Genomic DNA, 24,227 nt, shown 5'->3' on the forward strand with positions numbered 1-24,227 from the left:
CTTGATCAGTATGACATAAGTATATAGAGCTAAATGCCAACAGTTCGTAATGTAATTACACTAATCTTGTTTTATTCTTTTGCTATTTCTCCACCTGAAATGCAGATACTAAGGGGCTATCCTACTACTCTCTAGGTCTGAAGTCAGGTAAGACAATTACATATTTCTGTCTGGTTATTAAATAGAAAATCTTTGTGAATTCAGCTATTAGAAGTTTGAGTGTTGGTGATACAGCTTATACATGTCATGTGTATCTTTTTTCCCACCATTTGTACTTATGTTGCATCTTTACAAATCCTAAGATAAAAAATAGTCATAAATCTGATGTGAAAGTTGTCCAAACCTGCAAATTTTAGAGGGGTTAGCCAGGGATCTCGTGTATGGGGGCCTCCTGATTGTCCCTCAGATTTTACCATTCCTGATCAGTTGATCCCGCAGAGGATAAGTCACTGCCGCAGGTGTCAAGCAGCTTATACAGTTTTCCTATTGAAATAAACATGCATGCCAAGCCAAGAGTGTATGTTTATGGTGGAGTTGGGAGAAACATCAGTTGTCATCATTATCATCAGGTTAAAAGCTTCACTATATGGCCAAAAGTATGTGGTGTCTTCACCATCATACTTAGATGAACTTGTTGGTCATCCCTCTCCATAACCTTGGGCATATTTGTGACAGTAATGGTTTTCACTATTTTTAAAAGACTTTCACAAGATTTTAGAGTGTGTCTGTGGAAATTTATGCACACTCAGCCAAAAAAGCATTGTGATGTCAGCAATTGATGTTGGATGAGAAAGTCTGGCTCACAGTCCGTTTCCCCAGTTGAGGTCAGGCTGCTCTTGCTCAACCATACCAAATTCGTCAAACCATTTTTTTATGGACTCCACTTTGTGCTCAAGGGCACAAAGTAAGGTCCACAGTCATGCTAGAACAGGACAGGGCATTACGCAAGCAGTCGCAACAAATTTTGAAGCATACAATTGTGTAAAATGTCTTAATATTACCTTTAGAGGAGTATTCCAGAGACTAAAAGTTTTTTTGAGTTTTCACCCATCAGCTGGATGGGTGAAAACTGATAGATCGGTTGGGTCCAATAGCCCTATTTTTCAAGGCAGGATTACTTCTTCCTCGCTGATCTATCAGTTTTCACCTATCCAGCTGATGGGTGAAAATTCGGAAAAACCTATAGTCTCCAAAATACCCCTTTAACGAAAATAATACACTACCGTTCAAAAGTTTGGGGTCACATTGAAATGTCCTTATTTTTTGAAGGAAAAGCACTGTACTTTTCAATGAAGATAACTTTAAACTAGTCCTAACTTTAAACAAATGCACTCTATACATTGCTAATGTGGTAAATGACTATTCTAGCTGCAAATGTCTGGTTTTTGGTGCAAAATCTACAAAGGTGAATAGAGGCCCATTGCCAGCAACTATCACTCCAGTGTTCTAATGGTACAATGTGTTTGCTCATTGGCTCAGAAGGCTAATTGATGATTAGAAAACCCTTGTGCAATCATGTTCACACATCTGAAAACAGTCTAGCTCGTTACAGAAGCTACAAAACTGACCTTCCTGTGAGCAGATTGAGTTTCTGGAGCATCACATTTGTGGGGTCAATTAAACGCTCAAAATGGCCAGAAAAAGAGAACTTTAATCTGAAACTCGACAGTCTATTCTTGTTCTTAGAAATGAAGGCTATTCCATGCGAGAAATTGCTAAGAAATTGAAGATTTCCTACAACGGTGTGTACTACTCCCTTCAGAGGACAGCACAAACAGGCTCTAACCAGAGTAGAAAAAGAAGTGGGAGGCCGCGTTGCACAACTAAGCAAGAAGATAAGCACATTAGAGTCTCTAGTTTGAGAAACAGACGCCTCACAGGTACCCAACTGGCATCTTCATTAAATAGTACCCGCAAAACACCAGTGTCAACATCTACAGTGAAGAGGCGGCTGCGGGATTTTGGGCTTCAGGGCAGAGTGGCAAAGAAAAAGCCATATCTGAGACTGGCCAATAAAAGAAAAAGATTAAGATGGGCAAAAGAACACAGACATTGGACAGAGGAAGACTGGAAAAAAGTGTTGTGGACGGATGAATCCAAGTTTGAGGTGTTTGGATCACAAAGAAGAACGTTTGTGAGACGCAGAACAAATGAAAAGATGCTGGAAGAATGCCTGACGCCATCTGTTAAGCATGGTGGAGGTAATGTGATGGTCTGGGGTTGCTTTGGTGCTGGTAAGGTGGGAGATTTGTACAGGGTAAAAGGGATTCTGAATAAGGAAGGCTATCACTCCATTTTGCAACGCCATGCCATACCCAGTGGACAGCGCTTGATTGGAACCAATTTCATCCTACAACAGGACAATGACCCTAAACACACCTCCAAATTGTGCAAGAACTATTTACAGCAGAAGCAGGCAGCTGGTATTCTATCGGTAATGGAGTGGCCAGCGCAGTCACCAGATCTGAACCCCATTGAGCTGTTGTGGGAGCAGCTTGACCGTATGGTACGCCAGAAGTGCCCATCCAACCAATCCAACTTGTGGGAGATGCTTCTAGAAGCGTGGGGTGCAATTTCTCAAGCTTACCTCAACAAATTAACAGCTAGAATGTCAAAGGTGTGCAATGCTGTAATTGCTGCAAAAGGAGGATTCTTTGACGAAAGCAAAGTTTGATGTAAAAACAATGTTATTTCAAATACAAATCATTATTTCTAACCTTGTCAATGTCTTGACTCTATTTTCTATTCATTTCACAACGCATGGTGGTGAATAAGTGTGACTTTTCATGGAAAACACAAAATTGTTTGGGTGACCCCAAACTTTTGAACGGTAGTGTATATATGATTCATCGTACCAAAAATATGTTTCCACTGCTCCAAGGCCCAGTAGTACCATGTTTTATACCATTCTAGCCGATGCTTGGCTTTCGTCATGGTGATCGCTGCTTGACTATGGAAACCCATTTCATGAAACTCTTGATGCATCGTCCTTTTACTGATGTTATTTCAAGAGTAAGTTAGAGATGCAACGGAGCGTAGGTGTTTTTACGTACAACAAGCTTTAGCATTTGGTTTCCCCTACTGCTATGCTTCCTGGCTGAGCTATTGTTGCTCAAAAAAACGGCCAATGACGAATGATGATTAGTTGGCTTATTATTCATTGTTCAGTTTACGCAGACGTAAAAACCTGCCCATAGTCAGCCCATGTAAATAGGCAGTCAGTTCATCTATGAACGCTTAATTTTATGCATCTGTTTCCACTGGATGTGCCAAACCTAATAAAGAAAGTTGTTTGCACACTTTTGGCCATATAATGTATGTCGAATATATGCCTGATGCTACCAAAATTAGCAGGTACAGATGACTCATCTAATATGTATGTCCCCCTTATTTTTTGTTCTATATTTAAGCTTTGGTCCTCATTACATTTAGTACACCCCAAAGTCGTTACTTGTATACTCATTTACTGCTGCGTTGTTATGACTCCACAGGAAGTTGTCCACCTCAAGTATTTGCCTGTAAGAACAGTCAGTGCATTGTAAAACAAAACCCAGAATGTGACAATGTCCGCGACTGCAAAGACGGATCAGATGAGAAGAACTGCAGTGAGTTTGTCTTTGAAAATTGACAGAAAATATAGCATTTTTTAACTCTAGTGTTAAGATTATTTACCCCTTATAGATGCGGCCAATTTGGACCTACGGACGTGACGATTTTTGGGATTATCATCTCCACTTTTCAACTCCAAAGCCATCACTTTATTTGTAGCTGTAGTCTGCATTATGTAGTGTCTAACTTTTATAAATTTTTGAAGATGAAAGAAAAAATCAATTTTGCCTTTTTTTTGGAATGGCGTCCATCATGCAGTGTAAATGACATTAAAAATTTTTTGAGGTTGGTATGGTTAAGATACCAAATTTATATATTTCTTATATTTTTCCATTTTTGCATTATAACATCTTTATTTTTGGAAAATATTTTTTTATTTGCATTTCTGCTGAGATCCTTCACTCTTCTTGGCCTAAAAAGATTTGTGGGATTTAAAATTTCCTGAATTCAATGTGAAGGAGCCGAGGACCTTAGTTAGTTGACTATGAGTTAGTCAGTGGTAACTTACGCTTCTCTCCTTACTGCTCCTTCAGACTGTGGTACTCAACCTGCAATGCAAAAAGCCAACAAGATAGTTGGCGGATCAGATGCTTCAAAAGGGGAGTTTCCATGGCAGGTCAGCCTCCGAGAGAACAATGAACACTTCTGTGGAGCCACCATAATAAGTGCTAAGTGGCTGGTGTCCGCAGCTCACTGCTTCAATGAGTAAGTAAAGCTGGGTTTTCCATCCATTTATTGTTATGCAAAGAGTAGAAGTAAACTATAGTAAATGAAGATTAACCCTTTGCAATCCAATTTTGGCTTCAGGGTTTCCTAGGGGGTTTTCTCTTTTTGCCATTATACAATAGCGCCATCTGCTGGCTAGAGTCAGTACTGTGGTATGGGACATGCTGGAGAGGCCCCCGACAACAGAGCGGCCAGTGATATACAGTAAGCATACCCTGCCGGATGTCTTCCGACATCGGAGCTGTACAGCCTTCAAATCAGAATGTCTTTAGACGTCAGACAGTGGATTGGAAAGGGTTAATATAAAGGTATGTTCACTATGGTGAATAGGTATATTACATTGTAAGGGTATGTTGACTAGGGCATGGTGAATAGCTTTAGTTAAGTTGCTTTGGACATACAGTATTTTTATTTATTGTACTTATTTATATATTACATTCATATTCTGAAATCATGTCACTTGATGTTGTCCCCATTGAGTTCATCTCTTAGGGACTTTTCTCACTAGTGTTCTGTTTTCCATTCCAGGAATAAAAATATATTGAAACTGAAAACCTTCAGTTTCAATCAATTTCTGTATTTTCCTCCTCCATTCCGCTTTTCACACTGGAACAAAAACACAGACTGCTGCGCCTTTGTTCCCAGTTCAAAAAACGGAACCAAAACAAATTGCAACTTTTCTGTGTGTTTTAACATTGCTGTCAATCGAAAATGGAAACAAATATGAACCATCTATTTGCTTGTGTTTCTCATTCCCATTTAAATGCTGCCACAACGCAACAGCTAGATAGAAACAAAAAATACTAGTGTGGACTTAGGCCTCATGTCCAAGGGGCAAAATTGAATTGTGGATTCTGCTCAGATGATCCACAGTTCAATATGCTCATAGACATTCATTGAGCATACACGGGTAATTAAGTACCTGCGGATGTCATTTTTTACCGGCGTGTGGACTGCACGCACAGGAACCGCCTGCAGCATTCCCTATTTTCTGTGGTTTCCCGCATGGACTGCTTCCATTGAAGTCAATGAAAACCATCAGAGCTGCGGCAAAGATGCAGCTGACACTGCGTCCCTACTGCGGATCCGCAGGAAAGCAGAAGATTCTTTTACAAAAAGCATAGAGCATCTAGGCAGCACGCCGCTGGTGTGCCCGGATGCATCCGCCGTGCAGAAGAAAGAAGGCCACGATGGAGAAGAACTGCATGGCAGCCGGACAGGCCAGAAAATGTATTTTGAGGGCATGGCTTGAAACCACTGCGGGATTCCACATTTGGAAACCATGCATGTCCATGGACATGAGGCCCTAGTATGTTTATCAAGTGTGGGAGGAAACCATTGCAAACACAAGAACGAACGTATTCCATGCAGATGTTGTCCTTTGTTGGATTTCAACCCAGGATCCCAGTGCTGCAAGGCAACAGTGGTAACCACTGAGCCACCATTCTGCTAATATACTATGGGTCAGGAAAATCTTTAGCCTCTTTCACTTTTTGTATATTTTGTTATATTGTGGCCTTGTGCACATTTTTTTTTTTAAATCAAGTTTTCCCATCATTCTGTACTCAATATCCCAAAATGACAAAGTGAAAACACAATGTTAGAAATCTTTGTAAATTAAAAAAAAATTTAAAAACTAACATTTGGCATTCATATAAGTATTCACACCCTGTACTCCAGTCTTAAGACCCATTTACACAGGACGAATGTCGGACAAACGATGCCCGACACTTGTTCCTGTGTGTCCTCGCTCCCGTGCTGTTACTCACAGAGCGGCCAGCAGGGGGGCGGTGAGGCTGCAGGAGATTTCTCTCCTTGCGCTCCCCCGCCCCTCTCCATTGACTTAACATAGCAGCCGTTCAGTACTGAATGGCTGCTATTTATACTGAGCAATAAGCGATAAGCTCATCGCCCATCGTTTATGCTGCATAAATGATGGGCGATGAGCTGATCGCTTATCGCTCAATGTAAATAGCAGCTGTTCAGTATTGAACGGCTGCTATGTTAAGTCAAGAGAGAGGGGCGGGGGAGCGCAAGGAGAGGAATCTTCTCCAGCTTCCCCACTGTGAGCTAGCAATACTAGCTCCAGTGCAGCAACGCGAGAACAAGTGTCAGGCATCGTTTGCCCAACATTCGTCCCGTGTAAATGGGCCTTTAGTTTTAGCACCCTTGGCAGTGTTTACAGCCTCCAGTCATTTTGGATATGATGCCACAAGGTTTGCACACCTGGATTTGGGCATTTTCCGCCATTCTTCTCTGCAGATCCTCTCATGCTTTATCAGGTTGGATGGGGGGACATCTACGGACAGCCATTTTCAGAACTCTCCAGAGATGTTCATTTGGCTTCAAGGTAGGGCTCTGGCTGGGCCACTCAAGGACATTCACAGAGATGTCCCTAAATCACTCCTGTGTTCTCTTGACCGTGTACCCAGGCTCATTCTTTTGCTGGAGGATCACGTTTTCATTAATAATACGTATCTCTGTACTTTGTTCCATTCAGCTTTCCATTAATCATAGAATCATAGAATGGTAGAGTTGGAAGCGACTTCCAGGGTCATCTGGTCCAACCCCCTGCTCAGTGCAGGATTCACTAAATCATCCGAGACAGATATTTGTCCAGCCTTTGTTTGAACACTTCCATTAAAGGAGAACTCACCACCTCCAGTGGTAAGTTGTTCCACTCTTTGATCACCCTCACTGTCAGAAAGTTTCTTCTAATATCTAATCTGTGTCTCCTCCCTTTTAGCTTTATCCCATTGCTTCTGGTCGTTCCTTGTGCAAATGAGAATAGGGCTGATCCCTCTGCACTGTGACAGCCCTTCAGATATTTGTAGACAGCTATTAAGTCTCCTCTCAGCCTTTTTTTTCGCAAGCTAAACATTCCTGGATCCTTTAACTTTTCCTCATAGGACATGATTTGCAGACCGCTCACCATCTTGGTAACTCTTCTCTGAACCTGCTCCAGTTTGTCTATGTCTTTTGTAAAGTGGGGTACTCAGAAAGGATGCAGTATTCTAGATGAAGTCTGACTAAGAAAGAGAAGAAGGGGATAATTACCTCACGTGATCTAGACTTTATGCTTCTCAGAAATGTGTTTGCCTTTTTAACTGCTGCATCACATTGTTGACTCATGTTCCGTCTATGATCTATTAGTATACCCAAATCTTTTTCACATGTGCTGCTGCTTAGCCCAATTCCTCCCATTCTGTATGTGCTATTTTTCATTTTTCTTGCCCAGATGTAGGATTTTGCATTTCTCCTTGTTATATACCATTCTCTTAGTTAACGCCCACTGTTCAAGCTTTTCTAGATCTTTTTGAATACGCTCTCTCTCTTCTTTAGTGTTGGCTATCCCTCCTAACTTTGTGTCGTTGGCAAATTTGACCAGTTTTCAATCAATTCCCTCCTCCAAACCATTTAAAAAAATGTTGAACAACACTGGGCCTAGGACAGAGCCTTCTGGTACCCCACTTGACACATTCTTCCACTTGGATGTGCAGCCATTTATGACCACTCTGAGTAGGATCAATCAGCCAGTTGTGAATCCACCTAACAGTTGCCTTGTGAATACCATATTTGGTCATTTTCTCAATAAGTATGTTATGAGATACTTTGTCAAATGCATTACTAAAGTCAAGATATACTATATCTACTGCAAATACCTGATCAACCCAGTCGGTGATTCAGTCATAGAAGGAATTACATCTGTCTGGCATTACTTGTTTGTTACAAACCCAAGTACTTGCATACATGCTGTTTAATAATTTGTTCAAAGATTTTATTTGTATATATATTCTTTATTTTTAATTTTGGGAGGAAGGGTGGGGGGATACAACAGTGGTAAAGGTAAAGATCGGGTAATCACAATACAATCATTCAATTCTGTATACAACAGGGAAACATTGACAGTTCTGATGAAAATGCAATAAAATTCTTGGAAAAGAAAAGAGATGAAATGTATTAGATACAACTTGCAATCACCCACTAGGAAAAGGGAAACCAATGGTTAGGGGGTGTCAACCTTCATGGAGATGGGCCCGAGGCTCCATGTGGGGAGGTAAACCAGGGGCTCCAAAGGTTTATAAATTTCTCCAGATCCCCTTCTCGTCTAGCTTTGATTTTCTCAAAGGAACATATAGTATTCACTTCCTTATACTGCTCTAGTGAGGAGGCAATTTTGCAGTCTTTCCAGTACCTAAGGATTACGATTTTGGCTGCATTTATGAGGAATGAGACAATTTTGAATTTGCTGGGAGGCCTGAGATATCCATGTTCAAGAGGATGATCTCAGGTGTGAGGGTAATATTAATTTTGCAAATACGGTAGCGTGCCTCTTGTGTGACCACCCGTCACATGGTATCAGTCTGGAGAGAGCAGGACGAGATGAGTGGGTTGTCTTGAGCCCACGTGTGGTTGCTCCGATATGATTGGAGATTACAGCTTGAACTATTAATTGCATAAATTTCCCATGTTATTTGCATAAGTTTCCAGTAAAACTGCTTGGGGTATTATTGCGGTAGCTCAAAGCGGTAACGGTTCAGACTGCGGTTATTTATGTCTGATTTTACCCCTGCTAAAGTTACTAAGAATCGGGAAATAGAGTGTTCTTCCTAAATGTTAAATGCTAGCTTCTGCTTGCATCTATAGGAGTTTAGAGAATGGAAAGTTTCATCATTTTTTACATATAAGGAAGTGAATACATTGGATACACAAAGAATATATCTATATTTGTAGAAGAATAAACAAAATAGAATAATCCTGTCATTGGTATACAAAATGCCTAGCATATTAAAAACAGGTCCACTGTCCACTACACATAAAATGTATGTCCATTTCCATTTCCCCGAAAATATAGATATGGCGGATATCCACTACAAACCCCCCTTGAAACTATCCGTTTCACTAAACTAACTACACTAACTGTCCCTACTCTACCCCACATTAATCCTCAACCATTGACCCTCCTCGACGTCCCAGATCATGGTAGGCACACAATGGAGCAGGTAGTCATCGGGGTGGAACAGGTAGTCATCGGGGTTGGAATACACTGTACACAACAACAAATAGAAATTAGGATGACTATAAAGGTGACAAATATAATTAATAACTTCTTTATCAGAATAAACTCTAGTGTAGAATGTTCTGAAAACTCAGCAGAGTGGGCGGTCTTTCACAACTGTCGCTCAGGCAGTAAATGCCCCTCCGATACCTAGGTGTGGGTTCATGGCAATCGGGTCTTTGGTACATAAGGATACTTAGCCGGGACAGTGCGCATGGCCCTCCTGAAATATTGGTGGGGATATTTGTGTAGGACAAATTACCACAGGACCAGACCCATCCTGCTTTAACTTGATCTCTGGCTTTATATTCATCTGGTACCCTCATAGGTACCCCTACGCCCTCTCTGTACATGTGGAGGTCTAAGCTACCACCTGGGATCTCAAGGCATTAGGTTAGGAGAGGTTCGGCTTTTACTATTTCAGGTAAACACTGCATAATTTGTGTAGAACCCGCCTTCTTGACGCTACCTCAATTCATCCACAAAGAGTGCAAAATTAGTGCTATCTAATGACTGATCAACATGACTGAACCTCTGTCTCATTAGTAAGTGCACAATCATATCTATCAGTCTGGAAGGAAAAACTACAAGGTGATTATTCCCACTTCCCTTTTCCAGAGGCGGCAAGGTAGTGGGACCGGGGGCGTTGTAACGCTGGCATGTTGTGTGGCATGAGCAGAGTGCACTGCAGATAAAATAAAGCAAAATCTTAGCGGAAACCTATCACAGTGTTCTAAATACACAATGTTTTAAACTTATTATTATTTATTTTTTCTCTTCTCCTGTTAGGTATATACCTAACTGAGGAAACAGGCTAATGAAAGACACGTAGTCCGTTTTCTCCATTGCCTTTGTATCTTAGATTTCTGGGGTACCGTTCATCTTTCCTACTTCCCCACTACTCCGTGTATGGTAGGGTGTGTAAAAGGCCTGGGATGTACCCAGAGCAGACATGATGTTGTATTAATTCACCTGTGAAGTGTGTACCTTCGTTTAACTCATTCACTTCCGGTACCCTGTATCTGCAGATTACCTCATTCATGAGCTTCTGTGTGTTGTTACCTGCTCATTTACCTTAGTATCAGGGGGGGCCTCCGACCTGAAAAGACTCCAACAACAAGCACATATTCATACTTCCCAACAGGTGGGAGCTTAATGTAGTCAATTTGGCAATCTCTGAAATGGGTAGAGTGGACTAGGCAAGTGTTATATGGCCACCTTACTTCTGTCCTGACTCGCATATGGCAAAGATCATGCAAACTGGACAAATGATGCAGCAGCTACAGAGAACCCAGATGTCACCCATTCTCGTTCAGCGTCGACATCATTGCTGCTTTTGATAGGTATGTCTTTCTGTGTACCAGTTGGGACATCATGGGGCATAAGGACCTCTGTAGGCAAGTTCTGCTGACTGTTCGTCATACACCGTCCTATTCTGTTGCTCCCATTTTTAGTCCATTTTTGCTTTCCTTCCTCGTTGGCTTGTAACTGTAAAGTCCTTAGCATATCAATGTCCAAAGTTTTTGTCAATGTCCAAAGTTTTTGTCAATGCCCAAAGTTTTTGTCAATGTCCAAAGTTTTTTCACTGACTCATGCTGTCAGTATCTTTTCTTCTTTCTTCCATGGCTTGAGGGCCGCTGTCTTTGCTGTGCTGTCGGCGAGGGTGTCGTCTCTCGCTTCTCCATTGTAGGAATCGGTGTGAGCTCTCCACTGCCAGGTAGTAGTAGGGCCTCCATGAGACTCTGCACCGCTGCACCATGCTTAACTGGTTGTCCTGCTAAGGTAAAAAAACTGTCTGGGCTTCCATATTGGGCTGTAATCATGAGCTATGCCAAATGCATACCAGGAGTCAGTGTAAAGGATTGCCATCTTACCTTTCGCCACTCTACATGCCTCAGTGAGGGCCTTCAGTTCCGCTTCTTGCACTGAGACATGCGGGGGCAGAGCTTCTGCTTTTAGGAAATCTTGTTGTGTGACCTCTGCATATCTGGTTTGGAGTCATCAATCCTCACCCTGGTACCATCTACAAAAGGAAAACTCAAAATATGCATTGTTAACAGTGGGTTCTACTAACAGTTTTTATCAGAATATTGTTGTAAAGAATTTTAAAAATTTAAAAAATAGCTGATCTGCCATACTCAGATCACCTATGCCTCCCCTCCCCCGTTTGAACCGGAATACCCGATTAAAAGAAGAGTACCCGGGTTCAAGGTAGTACAACGTTGGAAAGAAATATTAGGAGAGGCATGGAAAGAGCACATTGTAGCCAGATCTAACAGGCCAGAGATAAGTGCTTGGGTTGCACTTGCATGAGTATGCTCTGGATGTCATTTGGGGTGAGGACCACTAGGGGTAGTCCAATACCAACTCAAAAGATTCGTCAACCATTGCCTGTACTGCTGCCACCGCGCAAACACATGAGGGAGCTCCTCGAGTCACTGGATCCAACCTCATGGAGTAGTATCCCAGTGGCCGTGGTTATCCTCCGTGCTTTTGTGTCAATACTGTCGTCACATGGCCAGAATAGATCCATGGGCGGCAGTAAGAAACAAGGCCCAGAAAGGTGCGGAGTTTGGCAACGGATGTAGGTACAGGTATGGCCTGGACAGCAGCCTTTTGTTCCTCTGTCCGATGTCTAGTTCCCTGGCTAAACAATGATCCAGGAGAACGACCTTTCCTGCAGAACTGGGGGTTTTTTTCTTTGGAGGCCTCCAGGCCTTGCAGCCATCTTCTTCTTCTGCAAGGGAAATTAACAGTGAAATTGTGGCCGGTCGGCAGTTTTTCCAAAATCATCAGCACACAGTATCCAACATGCGTGGCTAACCCTTCACCCTTTTTTTTTTTTTTTGAAACTAAGGGGATACTGTTTGACCCAGGGGTGTGTATCCTGGTTTCTGATGTATCATCATGGGGGGGGGGGGGGGTACATTCAATTTCCCTATGTCTGTCTTGTAGGTGGCCCATAATTTGTCAGGAACCGTGTGGAAAGCTGAGTATCTGCAGCAGCTATCAGGCCAAACACATAAGTCGGTTCCACCAAAAGAGCAGTTAATTTACAAAAATTTCTTCTGAAATGGCATCTGAAGTCCCAACCCGTACCGATCCATCTGGCGCCATTATGATGGATGCAGATAGGGTTTGTAAAATATCAGTGCCAATAACAGAGACATGCCTTCCATCAGGGCAGCCATATTTATAATGTGATATCCTTTAAGATAATTCATTATTAATTTAATCTAATTTAATCTAATCTGCCTGCAATGTCTCATCAAATTTGAGACCGGAGGAAAAATAAAACAAAACTTTTTCTGGCTGCCCAAGATTCTCACCCCTCCTTTGTGGACAAGAGTATTCTTGCATCATCTAGCTTCACCCCTCTGAATTTGGCTGATCACTTGCTTCCTTATATTTTCATTCAAAGATAGCAGTCCTCGGATACACATCACAACCAAGTAAAGTCTTATGCATCACACAATTTACATTTTACAATTTACGGGTCAATCTGCCCCGTCCCTCCTATGGATACGAGGCCTTATCGTTACCTGCTTGTTTCCCATTCTTTGGCTTCTCCGCTTAACCTAGATCTATACCTAACTCCCTGTAATTTATTTAATTTTATACTGTCTGCTAATTTATCTACCCTGGTACTGCTGTACGCTGCAGTACTAATGCTTCTCCCAGTGACTTCCTCTTTTTAAAATCTCTCCCCCGTACAGCCCCTCCTTGCCCTCCGCAGACCACAATGTACATTAATTCTGTAACACAAAATGGAACAGACAAAGAGACAGGAGTATTAGGGAGAACGTGTCCCAGACTTGTTCCTGGTCGCCCCTCTAGCGTCAGGGCTTCCCCATAGCCCACAAGGCCCTACTCTTAGGGTGAGTGTAATCCCTACCTCACCTCAGAAGGAGGACATGGACCCCCCCCCGGGCTATGTTTTTCAGGTATCCACGTCCTCTATCTGTACAAGTTAACACCCCGCAGAGTGCGCCCTCGGTGGAACCTACGGCCTTCTACACTATCCCTAGTCGAATGGGAAACCAACTGACATTTTAAACCGGCGACCGGAGCAGATGCAGTCTTAGATGCCAGGCATCTCCATCTGATTGGTAACATACTATAATTCACATATTGTGTGCCAAAGGTTGCTGAGTGACTGAGATATTATTCTATCTCCTTATTTACTGAACTGTTATACAACTAAACTGTTATATTGAACGCTATAAAGAAGAAAAAGCTTCAGCAGCATCCAAGGTGCAAATTCAGTATCCAAAAGGTTTTATTTTCCCATCACAAAAAACAAGCAGGCAACGTTTCGGCCATGTTGGCCTTTGTCAAGCTTGACAAAGGCCAACATGGCCGAAACGTTGCCTGCTTGTTTTTTGTGATGGGAAAATAAAACCTTTTGGATACTGAATTTGCACCTTGGATGCTGCTGAAGCTTTTTCTTCTTTATGGTATACACTTTTTGTAGTGACAAGGATCCAGTCACTTCGCTTTGGCTATTGCATGCTGTATGCGCAGCCCCTGGTTGGGGTCTCACAATTTGTGCTGCTATCGGACTTTCTTCTTGTTATATTGAACGCTGGTGTCTTTGGCATGCGTGGGTACCGACGCCATTTCAGCCCGCCTTCTCTCCCTCTGGCTGACATTCACGGAAATTCTAACGTCTAATGTATAACTACTATGTTGTAACTTTACGGTCACAGCTGTGACCACCTAACATTGTATGTGGTTACAATCGATTTTGGGGACTTGGCAAACATAGATGTTGGTGGTATAGTGGTGAGCATAGATGTATTTTCTGGTGGGCACGGCGGACTATGCAGTTTGTTACAGTTTGTAACGCAACATTTTCTGCATTCTTTAACCCTTGTATTCTTAAAAAGCCCCCTCAGGATGTGAGTGGCATATAACTCCTTACATTTGTATGAAGGACGTACAACAAAGATTAGATTACATAGCAAGACATACGAACAGTAGCTGTTATTTGTCACAGCACATGAATTTGCTTTCTCTTCTATCGCTTGGGTCTAATCCACCTGCTCTAACAATTTAGTTAATCACTAAATGTCCATCTGTGACCCTAGACACTATGTGCCTTAAAACTTCTCTTACCTGCCTTCTAAGACAGTATAATTCATTGCATTCATTATAATCATTTATTCCTATTAAAGCAACAAAGTTATTTCTTACATTTAGTGTTACAGCACTTCCTCCTAGAAAATGAGGAAGTAAGGGGGTCGAGCAAGCAGCCTTTCTCTCTTACTGAAACAAACTCGGTTAACCCTTTGTATACATTCACATACATATATATCTATCTATCTATTTCTCTTGTCAACATTCACCTTGTCACGTATTGATTCTCTCTCTCTCTGCCGCCTACTGGCACAATGTATCACATCCTATACTTTCAAACAATTCAACAGCAACACAGTTTAGCAGTCTGCCTTTACTAGAAGGGATCCAATAATGCATATCTAACCTATGAATTCCAAACCCACAACGCCGCTGTGTACTGCCGCTGTATAACCCAGCCAATGCTTCTCATTGCCAACAATCCCTTCTTAAAGTTTGAGTAGGACTGCTACTAATTCTATATAATAGTCAACAGACTATTTCTATATAAACAACTCAGCAGGATTAGCTCTACACAACAGACAAGCACAGTAACTCTATATAACGGACAGGTAGGACGTTTTGAGCACACAGAAAGATTGCTTGATTAATCAATGATAACTTGACTCTCCACACCTTCCACACTTTTCTGGAGGGTGTAAGACTTGGCCTTGGTATAATGTTTGCTGCCTCTCAATCTCAATCATGGCAGCCAGATTTATGATTATAGGATTCTCCTCAGACGTCGGACACAGTATGTCCTGCCCTAGAGTCTCTAGCATTTCTGCCGCTACACAGTTTAATAATCTACCCTCAGACAGAGGGATCCACTCATGAACGTTCAAACGATAAACAAATAAGTGTGGATAGTAACCCTCAACCAGTGGACCATAGCCACACTGGTGAATGGGGTAGGGGTTATCCTGCTTACAGATCTCCCATCCCCATGTGCTTATGGTTAACAATAACCCTTTCTTACAATCGGGACAAGACATGGAGGTGGGATGTACACACAAATAGACAGAACACCAGTACGGCTGGCTTAGTCTCACTGCCCCTCGGGATACACGTCTGACAGTTCCCTCCTCCCAAGCCTGACTACAGATTTCCCGGGAGTGGAAAAACCCTAATCAGACCTTCTGACAGTCTCTCTCTCTCTCTCTCCCAGTCTGGCACCCAGACTTTCCAGGAGTTGAGTCTCTGCGCAGGCTACCTGACAGTTCCCTCCTCCCTCCAGGAGTGGAAAAACCTTGTACAGGCCCTGCCCGGGACAGCCTATTGACGTCACCAGTTAACCAGTACTCTCAAGACAACAGGCATGCAAACACTCCTTTTTGTTCTTATGACAGGCTCTGTTACGTGGTCGAGACTTAAAATACCTGTCGTGCGGATCCCAATCGATCGGCCTTGACGCGGCACATAGGCGAGCTTGGAGTCAGCCACACAGGTATAGATAATTTATCTTACCGTGTTCTGATGATTTGTTGGGCCCGCCAGGTCCAAGATTGCCTATGTCCGTACCTTGTTTCGGATCGTCTTCAGATCCTATCGACCACTCCCCGTACGGGCCACTAACTGTCATGGGTTTCCTTTGTGAGTCCACGGCCTACTCAATAGGAAATGTTTGCATCCTTCCAGATTAATTAATTGGTTATGAGACTGTGCGCACAGCCTGAAGCAATCACACTGACACAAGATCAGCATATGAAAACTTCCTTACTTCCTTTATTTGTGGGCGTGCAGCCTCTTTTAAAGAGTTTAACATATCTGCCCATCTGGGCAGGTCAAAGATTACATAGATACAACGTATTGTTTAATTATTGGATAAGCATCTTGAAATTCTTCCATCATCCGGTCATCTGTTATTGGCCATCACGTGGTATCAGTCTGGAGAGGGCAGGACAAGATGAGTGGGTTGTCTTGAACCCACGTGTGGTTACTCCGATATGATTGGAGGTTACAGCTTGAACTATTAATTGCATAAATTTCCTATATTATTTGCTTAAGTTTCCCATAAAACTGCTTGTGTTACTATTGCGTTAGCTAAAAGCGGTAATGGTTCAGACTGCGGTTACTTATGTCTGATTTTACCCTGCTAAAGTTACTAAGAATCAAGAAATAGAGCATTCTTGCTAAATGTTAAATGCTAGCTTCTGCTTGCATCTATAGGAGTTTAGAGAATGGAAAGTTTCATCATTTTTTACATATAAGGAAGTGAATACATTGGATACACAAAGAATCTATCTATATTTGTAGAAGAATAAACAAAATGGAATAATCCTGTCACTGGTATACAAAATGCCTAACATATGAAAAACAGGTCCACTGTCCACTACACATAAAATGTATGTCATTTCCCTGAAAATATAGATATGGCGGATATCCACTACACATTTTGTGCACCCTCCATGTTACACAATCGTAAGTATTTGGCCATTTTTGTGTTTTTTTGTTTTTACTTTCTGTGTTAGAATGGTGAGATTTAAAGGAGAGTTTACTTTGTCACTCTGCATTTCATCTGACATTTCATTTTCCTGAGTGAATACAATGGCAAAAAAACAATTTAACAGATTTGCTTTCTCCTCATCACCCTTTATTATTTTTCCCCTAATAACTTTTTAACCACCTCAAAGATGTTCAAGAGAAACAGGAGGCCCCCAGAGCTAAAGTTCAAGTGTTATACCAATGAGTCTAAATATTTCTGTTAATGTGAAATCTTTGTAATTTATTTAATCATTAAAAACTAAAATCTCTAATATCCTGTTTTCACTTAGTCATTATGCGGTATGGAGTGCAGAATGTTGGGGGGAAAATTGAATTTTCTTTTGATTTGCATAAGACCACAACATAACAAAATATTTAAAAAAAAGAAAGGGTCTGAAGACCTTCTGCACCTCTACTGTATTCTGTGGAGGTATTCCATTGTATCACACTTCTATAGTACAGTATTATGGGCATGCCCTGTGAGTATGACATGTGCAGGGGTAAGTGCAGAGAACAGGAGAACCCAGCGGTGTCTTATCAATGGTGTGACAAAATCTGCAGCAAGTAAAAGTGAGGCCCATAGGATGAGATCCCTTACATCATTGCAACGCTCCTTAGGACACTTTCAGACGAGTGTAGTTTTAGCTCCGTATTTTGTCTGTGTTTTACTGACCATAGTATGGAGCTAATGTAAATCTATGTATCTATTGACATGCCCGTATTTTCCATATCTCTGTTTTGAAACCGCAAACTGGTGTTATTTTCTATTGTGCAAGTACAAATCCGTATTTACCCAGTAGAAAATAAAATCGATGACAGCAAATATGGAGACAAATACAGATCAAACAATGATGAAATACTGATGGCAGATGGTGCAATGTCATCTGTAACACATCCATAGTACTCATTCACATTCAAAAACTGTTCCAAAGTCCACGATGAAATCCACACCGGATTTTGATGTGGATTTTGACACAGATTTTACCCATTTCAAAATCCACACGGAAAATCCAAATTATAAATTGACACGCTGCGCATTTACCTTCCACATAACAGATTCATTTATGCTGCAGATTGTTTCTGCAGCATGTGGATAAAATTTTCTGCGATCTCATCTGTATTGCTGATCCTGTAAAATGGTGCAGCATTTCCACCATGTGTGAACATACCTTTATATGTATCACAAGGCTATTATGGCTGTCTCACAATTGCATTCATTAAACAGATGAAGTAGGAACATGTTTTACTGGGTTTTCCTTAACCCTTTCCAATCCAGTCTCCCTGCCACCCACACGCTCCCCGGCTCTAATTTATTTTGGGTGGGAAAGAGTATTGTGGATTCCTTGGAATTACTCAACAGAAACGCATAAGAATAACTCGTCCGGATGATTTTATTAGAATTGTGATTTAATATGTATATATAATATACTAGCTGATATACCCGGCTTCGCCCGAGTTAATTTGGTACTGGTGTTTATCTGGTGTTCACACGGAAAATCTTATGAAGTCGTGGATACTTTAGAGATACTGAGGAAAAACATATGTTCACCATTTTGCAAAATTCTCTGCGTTACCCAGGAAACACCACGTGGAGGTAACCATGTGACGTTTACTTTATATAAAATGACATCAGGAAGTGAGAGAATTAGATTACGTACATAAAATTTGGACGCTAATTCTTTTGCGCATAGAATTGAATAATCAAGTTGAGACCCATTAACTTTTCCTATTTATGACATAATCAATGCTCGTGCCAAATTTCCCGTTTCTATGACACCGGAAAGTGAAAAAATTACATTCCGCACGTAAAATTTGGACGCTAATTCTTTTGCGCTAGAATTGAATAATCGAGTTGGGACCTATGAACTTTTCCTATTTATGACATAATCAATGCTCGTGCCAAATTTCCCGTTTCTATGACACCGGAAAGTGAAAAAATTACATTCCGTACATAAAATTTGGACGCTAATTCTTTTGCGCTAGAATTGAATAATCGAGTTGGGACCCATTAGCTTTTCCTATTTATGACATAATCAATGCTCGTGCCAAATTTCCCGTTTCTATGACACCGGAAAGTGAAAAAATTACCTTCTGCACGTAAAATTTTGACGCCAATTCTTTTGCGCTAGAATTGAATAATGGAGTTGGGACCCATTAGCTTTTCCTATTTATGACATAATCAATGCTCGTGCCAAATTTCCCGTTTCTATGACACCGGAAAGTGAAAAAATTACATTCCGTGCGTAAAATTTCGACGCCAATTCTTTTGCGCTAGAATTAAATAATCGAGTTGGGACCTATGAACTTTTCCTATTTATGACATAATCAATGCTCGTGCCAAATTTCCCGTTTCTATGACACCGGAAAGTGAAAAAATTACATTCCGCACGTAAAATTTGGACGCTAATTCTTTTGCGCATAGAATTGAATAATGGAGTTGGGACCCATTAGCTTTTCCTATTTATGACATAATCAATGCTTGTGCCAAATTTCACATTTCTATGACACCGGAAAGTGAAGAAATTACATTCCGCACGTAAAATTTCGACGCTAATTCTTTTGCGCATAGAATTGAATAATGGAGTTGGGACCCATTAGCTTTTTCTATTTATGACATAATCAATGCTCGTGACAAATTTCACGTTTCTATGACAGCGGAAAGTGAAGAAATTACATTCCGCACGTAAAATTTCGATGCCAATTCTTTTGCGCTAGAATTGAATAATCAAGTTGGGACCTATTAACTTTTCTTATTTATGACATAATCAATGCTCGTGCCAAATTTCATGTTTCTATGACACCGGAAAGTGAGAAAATTAGATTCCGTACGTAAAATTTGGATGCTAATTCTTTTGCGCTAGAATTGAATAATGGAGTTGGGACCCATTCGCTTTTCCTATTTATGACATAATCAATGCTCGTGCCAAATTTCCCATTTCTATGACACCGGAAAGTGAAAAAATTACATTCCGTACATAAAATTTGGACGCTAATTCCTTTTGCGCATAGAATTGAATAATGGAGTTGGGACCCATTAGCTTTTCCTATTTATGACATAATCAATGCTCGTGCCAAATTTGACATTTCTATGACACCGGAAAGTGAAAAAATTACATTCCGTACGTAAAATTTCAACGCCAATTCTTTTGCGCTAGAATTGAATAATCGAGTTGGGACCCAATTACTTTTCCTATTTTGGAGATAATCTATGCTCGTGCCAAAATTCATGTTTCTACGATATCGGGAAGTTGGAGAACTTTTGGCGAGTCAGTCAGTGAGTCAGTCAGTCAGTGAGTGAGTGAGTATGTGAGGGCTTTCAGCTTTATATATATAGATATACATTATATACATATATTACACTATGCAGGGGAGAGATCAGACATCGCAGCTCTCTTCTGCATAGTGTTAGAAACATTAGTCGGACTTGGCCCAAAAAGGGAGCTATGCAGGGAAATCTCAGTGTTGGATAAGGTCCGACACTGGATTGGAAAGGGTTAAGTGATTTTCCAAAAGTTTTCCCAACACAACTTTTCCAAAAATTATCTGATTGCACTGAATTAAAGTAAACCATGGGGGCAAGGCTTACATTCGCATGGCGTCTTCACTGCCTCTTCAGGGGTTCCAACTGGATGGCCGAAAACAGCGTTCAGACAGAAGCTGGTCAGCTGCACAGGTCGCTATGAGTAATTAGTTTTTGCAGTTTTCAGTTTGATTCGGGTATTTTGGTCAGACAGATTAACATAATGAGATGCAGCTTTGGTGACTGGTTTACCCCCAAACTGCTGTGAAGACTCCATGCGGAAGTAGCCATAGTTGGGGTTTGGGTCAACATCTATCCTGCTTTGTGTGTGTTGCTGCTTGCCTTTAACCTTTCTCTTTACAGTCCAGGTTATACTATATTTAATAGTCTTGTGTAGTTTTCAGGATCCCGCTGTATGGGTGGCTTACATAGGATCTACGTCTCTAAGTGGCTCAGACAGCAGCACAGTGAAAGCCTCCATCAAAAGCATTGTAAAGCATCCTTCTTACGACCCGGACACTGCGGATTATGACGTGGCTGTTCTAGAACTAGAGTCTGATTTACGCTTCAATAAATATACCCAACCAATCTGCCTTCCAGCTTCCACCCACGTCTTCCCCATGGGCAAGAAATGCATTATTACTGGATGGGGCTACCTCAAAGAGGACAACTGTAAGATGTGCAACGTGCTGACGTTTAATGAGTAGGGTAATAATAACATTTAACACCTTAGAATCCAGAACTGGTTTGTGGGGTGAAGCCAAGTGCCTGGTACACGTTGGACAATTGGGGCGCATTCACACAGGCCGATCTTCATGCAACGTACCGGACCAGTTGCTATAGGTCAAATATCACACGTGAAAATAACCAGTTGACTACAGTGTTGTCATTGACTTGAGCAACTTTTCTTTTAGATTGATGGTCCGAGATAGAAAAGTCGTTGCAGCTCCTATTTTTGGGAAATTCTTGCTTAAGAATTGCCCATTATTTTCTATGGCAGGCAAAAAAAATCGTTAATGCGAGTTTCATGTCAGTGCGATGTGATTTTTGAATCTTCAATTCCATTAACAACACGTGAGATTTTAATGCACATGAAAAACGTGCGTGAAAGTTACAAGTACAGAAATCCATCTTTATCACAAAATGCATCATAATCGCAGGCAAAAGTCACAGATTAAAGAGTACGATATTAGACTGATATCTCCCTCGCCCGTGTGAACGCAGTATTATTAGTATATTTTTCTGGTATGTTACAAAACCTCATGGCACAAAACATTGTATCTAGAACAAACCAAAAGGGAAACTATTTTAACCCCTTAAAGCGAACCTGTCACGTCCCCACAGCGCAATAAACTAAGTGACAGGGAGCCATGATCCAACGGTGCTCTCCTCTGAAATTGGCACAGGACATGAGAATCTGACTGTTTTCCAAGTCTCGCACACACTTGTCCTGCACAAGTCAATGGAAGATATGCGGGCATGAGACTCTGAAAAGAGTCAGATTTTCATGACACATGCCTACTTCAGAGGGGAACTACTGGAACTTGGGTGAGTATAAAAGAGTACATCACCCAGCTCCCGGTCACCTACCCTAACAGCACCATAACTAAGTCTATGGTGCCGTGGAGATATAACGGGTTCCCTTTAAAAGATGTAGACTATTTTGTCCTTAAAGAGACCCTTCAAGTCTGGAGTAAGATAGATGGCTGCACCGCTTCTCTGACGACTTCATGCACACTGGGCATATTATGCATTGGTAGTCTAAGACACTACATGCTGCTCTGACTGGCCATCAACGCTCATGTGGACAGCACTGGTCAATCACAGCAGGTGTAGTGTCTTATACTAATACACAGTGTACATCCAGAAGCGGTTCGGCCATCTTTGTTTCTCCAAGTCCAGAGGGATGCTTTAAAGGGGTATTCCCATTTCAGCTAGTTATCGACTGGACTCCCATTGATCCAGAGATATCACCCCCAACACATCCTGAACATTTGACAGTGATGACCACCTTAATGATAAGTGACGGAGACAGCTGAGTTCTAGCACCTGGCAAGTTCCAGCAGTCCTATTTACTTCAGTGGGGCTGCTGGAGATTGCCAAGCACCTGAACTCTGCTATCTCAGGCAATTCCCATTAAAGTGAATGGAGCAGTGGTGTGCATGGATGGCCACTGCTGTCAAACCTTTGGGACGCATAGTAGGTAATATTTTTGGATTGATGGGGGCCCAGTGGTCAGACCCCTCGCCATCGGCAAGTTATCCCCTATCTTATGGATAGGGGGTAACTTGCTGAGATTGGAATATCTCTTTATTATGCCAAGTCTGGCATTGTTTTTTACTCATGCTCTTAAATTTTCTTACACTCTGCAGTATAAGGTCGGCTTCACACCAGCGTATAAGTATTTGTACGCACATGGGCGGTGCGTATTTGTGTAATGAAAGTTGCAGTTTTGCGTGTACATCAGCTTATATTTTGCTACTGTTTGCACATAAAAGGCATGACCATTTGCGCACAGAAAAAAATACCGGTGCTTCAAGCCGTTAAATTGGCTAATTCATAGAATCATAGAATGGTAGAGTTGGAAGGGTCATCCGGGGTCATCGGGTCCAACCCCCTGCTCAGTGCGGGATCACTAAATCATCCCAATTAGTCTAATGACTTCAAGATGTGTTGTTTTCCTGCGGAATTTGCTGTGCATCACGCATCTCCTAGGGACCAAAATGCACAGTAAAGCTATGCGCATGTGAATGAACCCACTGAAATCAATGGGTTCTTTTCACTGCATATTGCATGCACAAATTTTGCATATACAAATATGCCCTTGTGAAGCCGACCTAAATAACATTCATTACGATTACAATGTAACCAATTTATTGAATGTTTTTTTGGACAAACAATTTTCATTAATTTCTTTGTTATCACTATATTCAGGGAGCCATAACTATTTTTATCCTCAGGAGCTCTGTGAGGCCTTGATCTTTTGTGGGGCAAGTTGTAGTTTTTATTGGTACCATTTTGGGATACTTACAACCTTGTGATTCCTTTTTATTTCATTTTTCTAGGTGACCCAAAAACAACCATTCTGACATGTGGGATAAACGATGCTTTAGTACTGATTCTTGCGAATGCAGGGAAAACCAATTTAGTTTTATTTTTTACATATTTAATACTTATGAAACTTTTTTTCACATTTTTTTAGTCCCACTAAGGTACTTGATAGGGATGAGCGAGTATACTCGCTAAGGCACTACTCGCTCGAGTAATGTGCCTTAGCCGAGTATCTCCCTGCTCGTCCCGAAAGATTCGGGGGCCGCCGCAGCTGACAGGTGAGTTGTGGCGGGGAGCGGGGCAGAGCGGGCGGGAGAGAGAGGGAGAGAGAGATACTCGGCTAAGGCACATTACCCGAGCGAGTAGTGCCTTAGCGAGTATACTCACTCATCCCTAGTACTTGACCGTGCAATAGCTTGATAGCTTGTATAATACACTGCAATACTTTTATATTGCAGTGTATTATATAATACCTGTCAATTTTACATTGACAGGCAGCTTTTTAGATCCTGCCTCTGGAATGCTTCTGTAGATATCAGATTTTGGCCATTGTTAGGCCTCTAGTTGCCATAATGACTATCGGCAAACCATATTCACATTGTAGGGGGCTGATGGGCTGACAGAGGAAGTCCATTCCCTCTGTCAACCACTTAGGGTATG

At 41.6% G+C, this 24,227-nt stretch overlaps 1 protein-coding gene across 1 annotated transcript in view; it reads left to right on the forward strand.

Annotated features, from left to right (window-relative positions):
* TMPRSS9 (transmembrane serine protease 9) overlaps positions 1 to 24,227 on the forward strand; it is a 174,302-nt gene that overhangs the window by 118,499 nt on the left and 31,576 nt on the right. The window contains exons 6-9 of the mRNA XM_066574235.1: positions 106 to 147; positions 3,492 to 3,605; positions 4,143 to 4,314; positions 20,914 to 21,188. Of these exons, the coding sequence (XP_066430332.1) occupies positions 106 to 147; positions 3,492 to 3,605; positions 4,143 to 4,314; positions 20,914 to 21,188 (603 nt within the window). The remainder of the gene's footprint in view (positions 1 to 105; positions 148 to 3,491; positions 3,606 to 4,142; positions 4,315 to 20,913; positions 21,189 to 24,227) is intronic.

The sequence above is a fragment of the Eleutherodactylus coqui genome, chromosome 7 (genome assembly GCF_035609145.1).
Source record: "Eleutherodactylus coqui strain aEleCoq1 chromosome 7, aEleCoq1.hap1, whole genome shotgun sequence".
Lineage (NCBI taxonomy): Eukaryota > Metazoa > Chordata > Amphibia > Anura > Eleutherodactylidae > Eleutherodactylus > Eleutherodactylus coqui.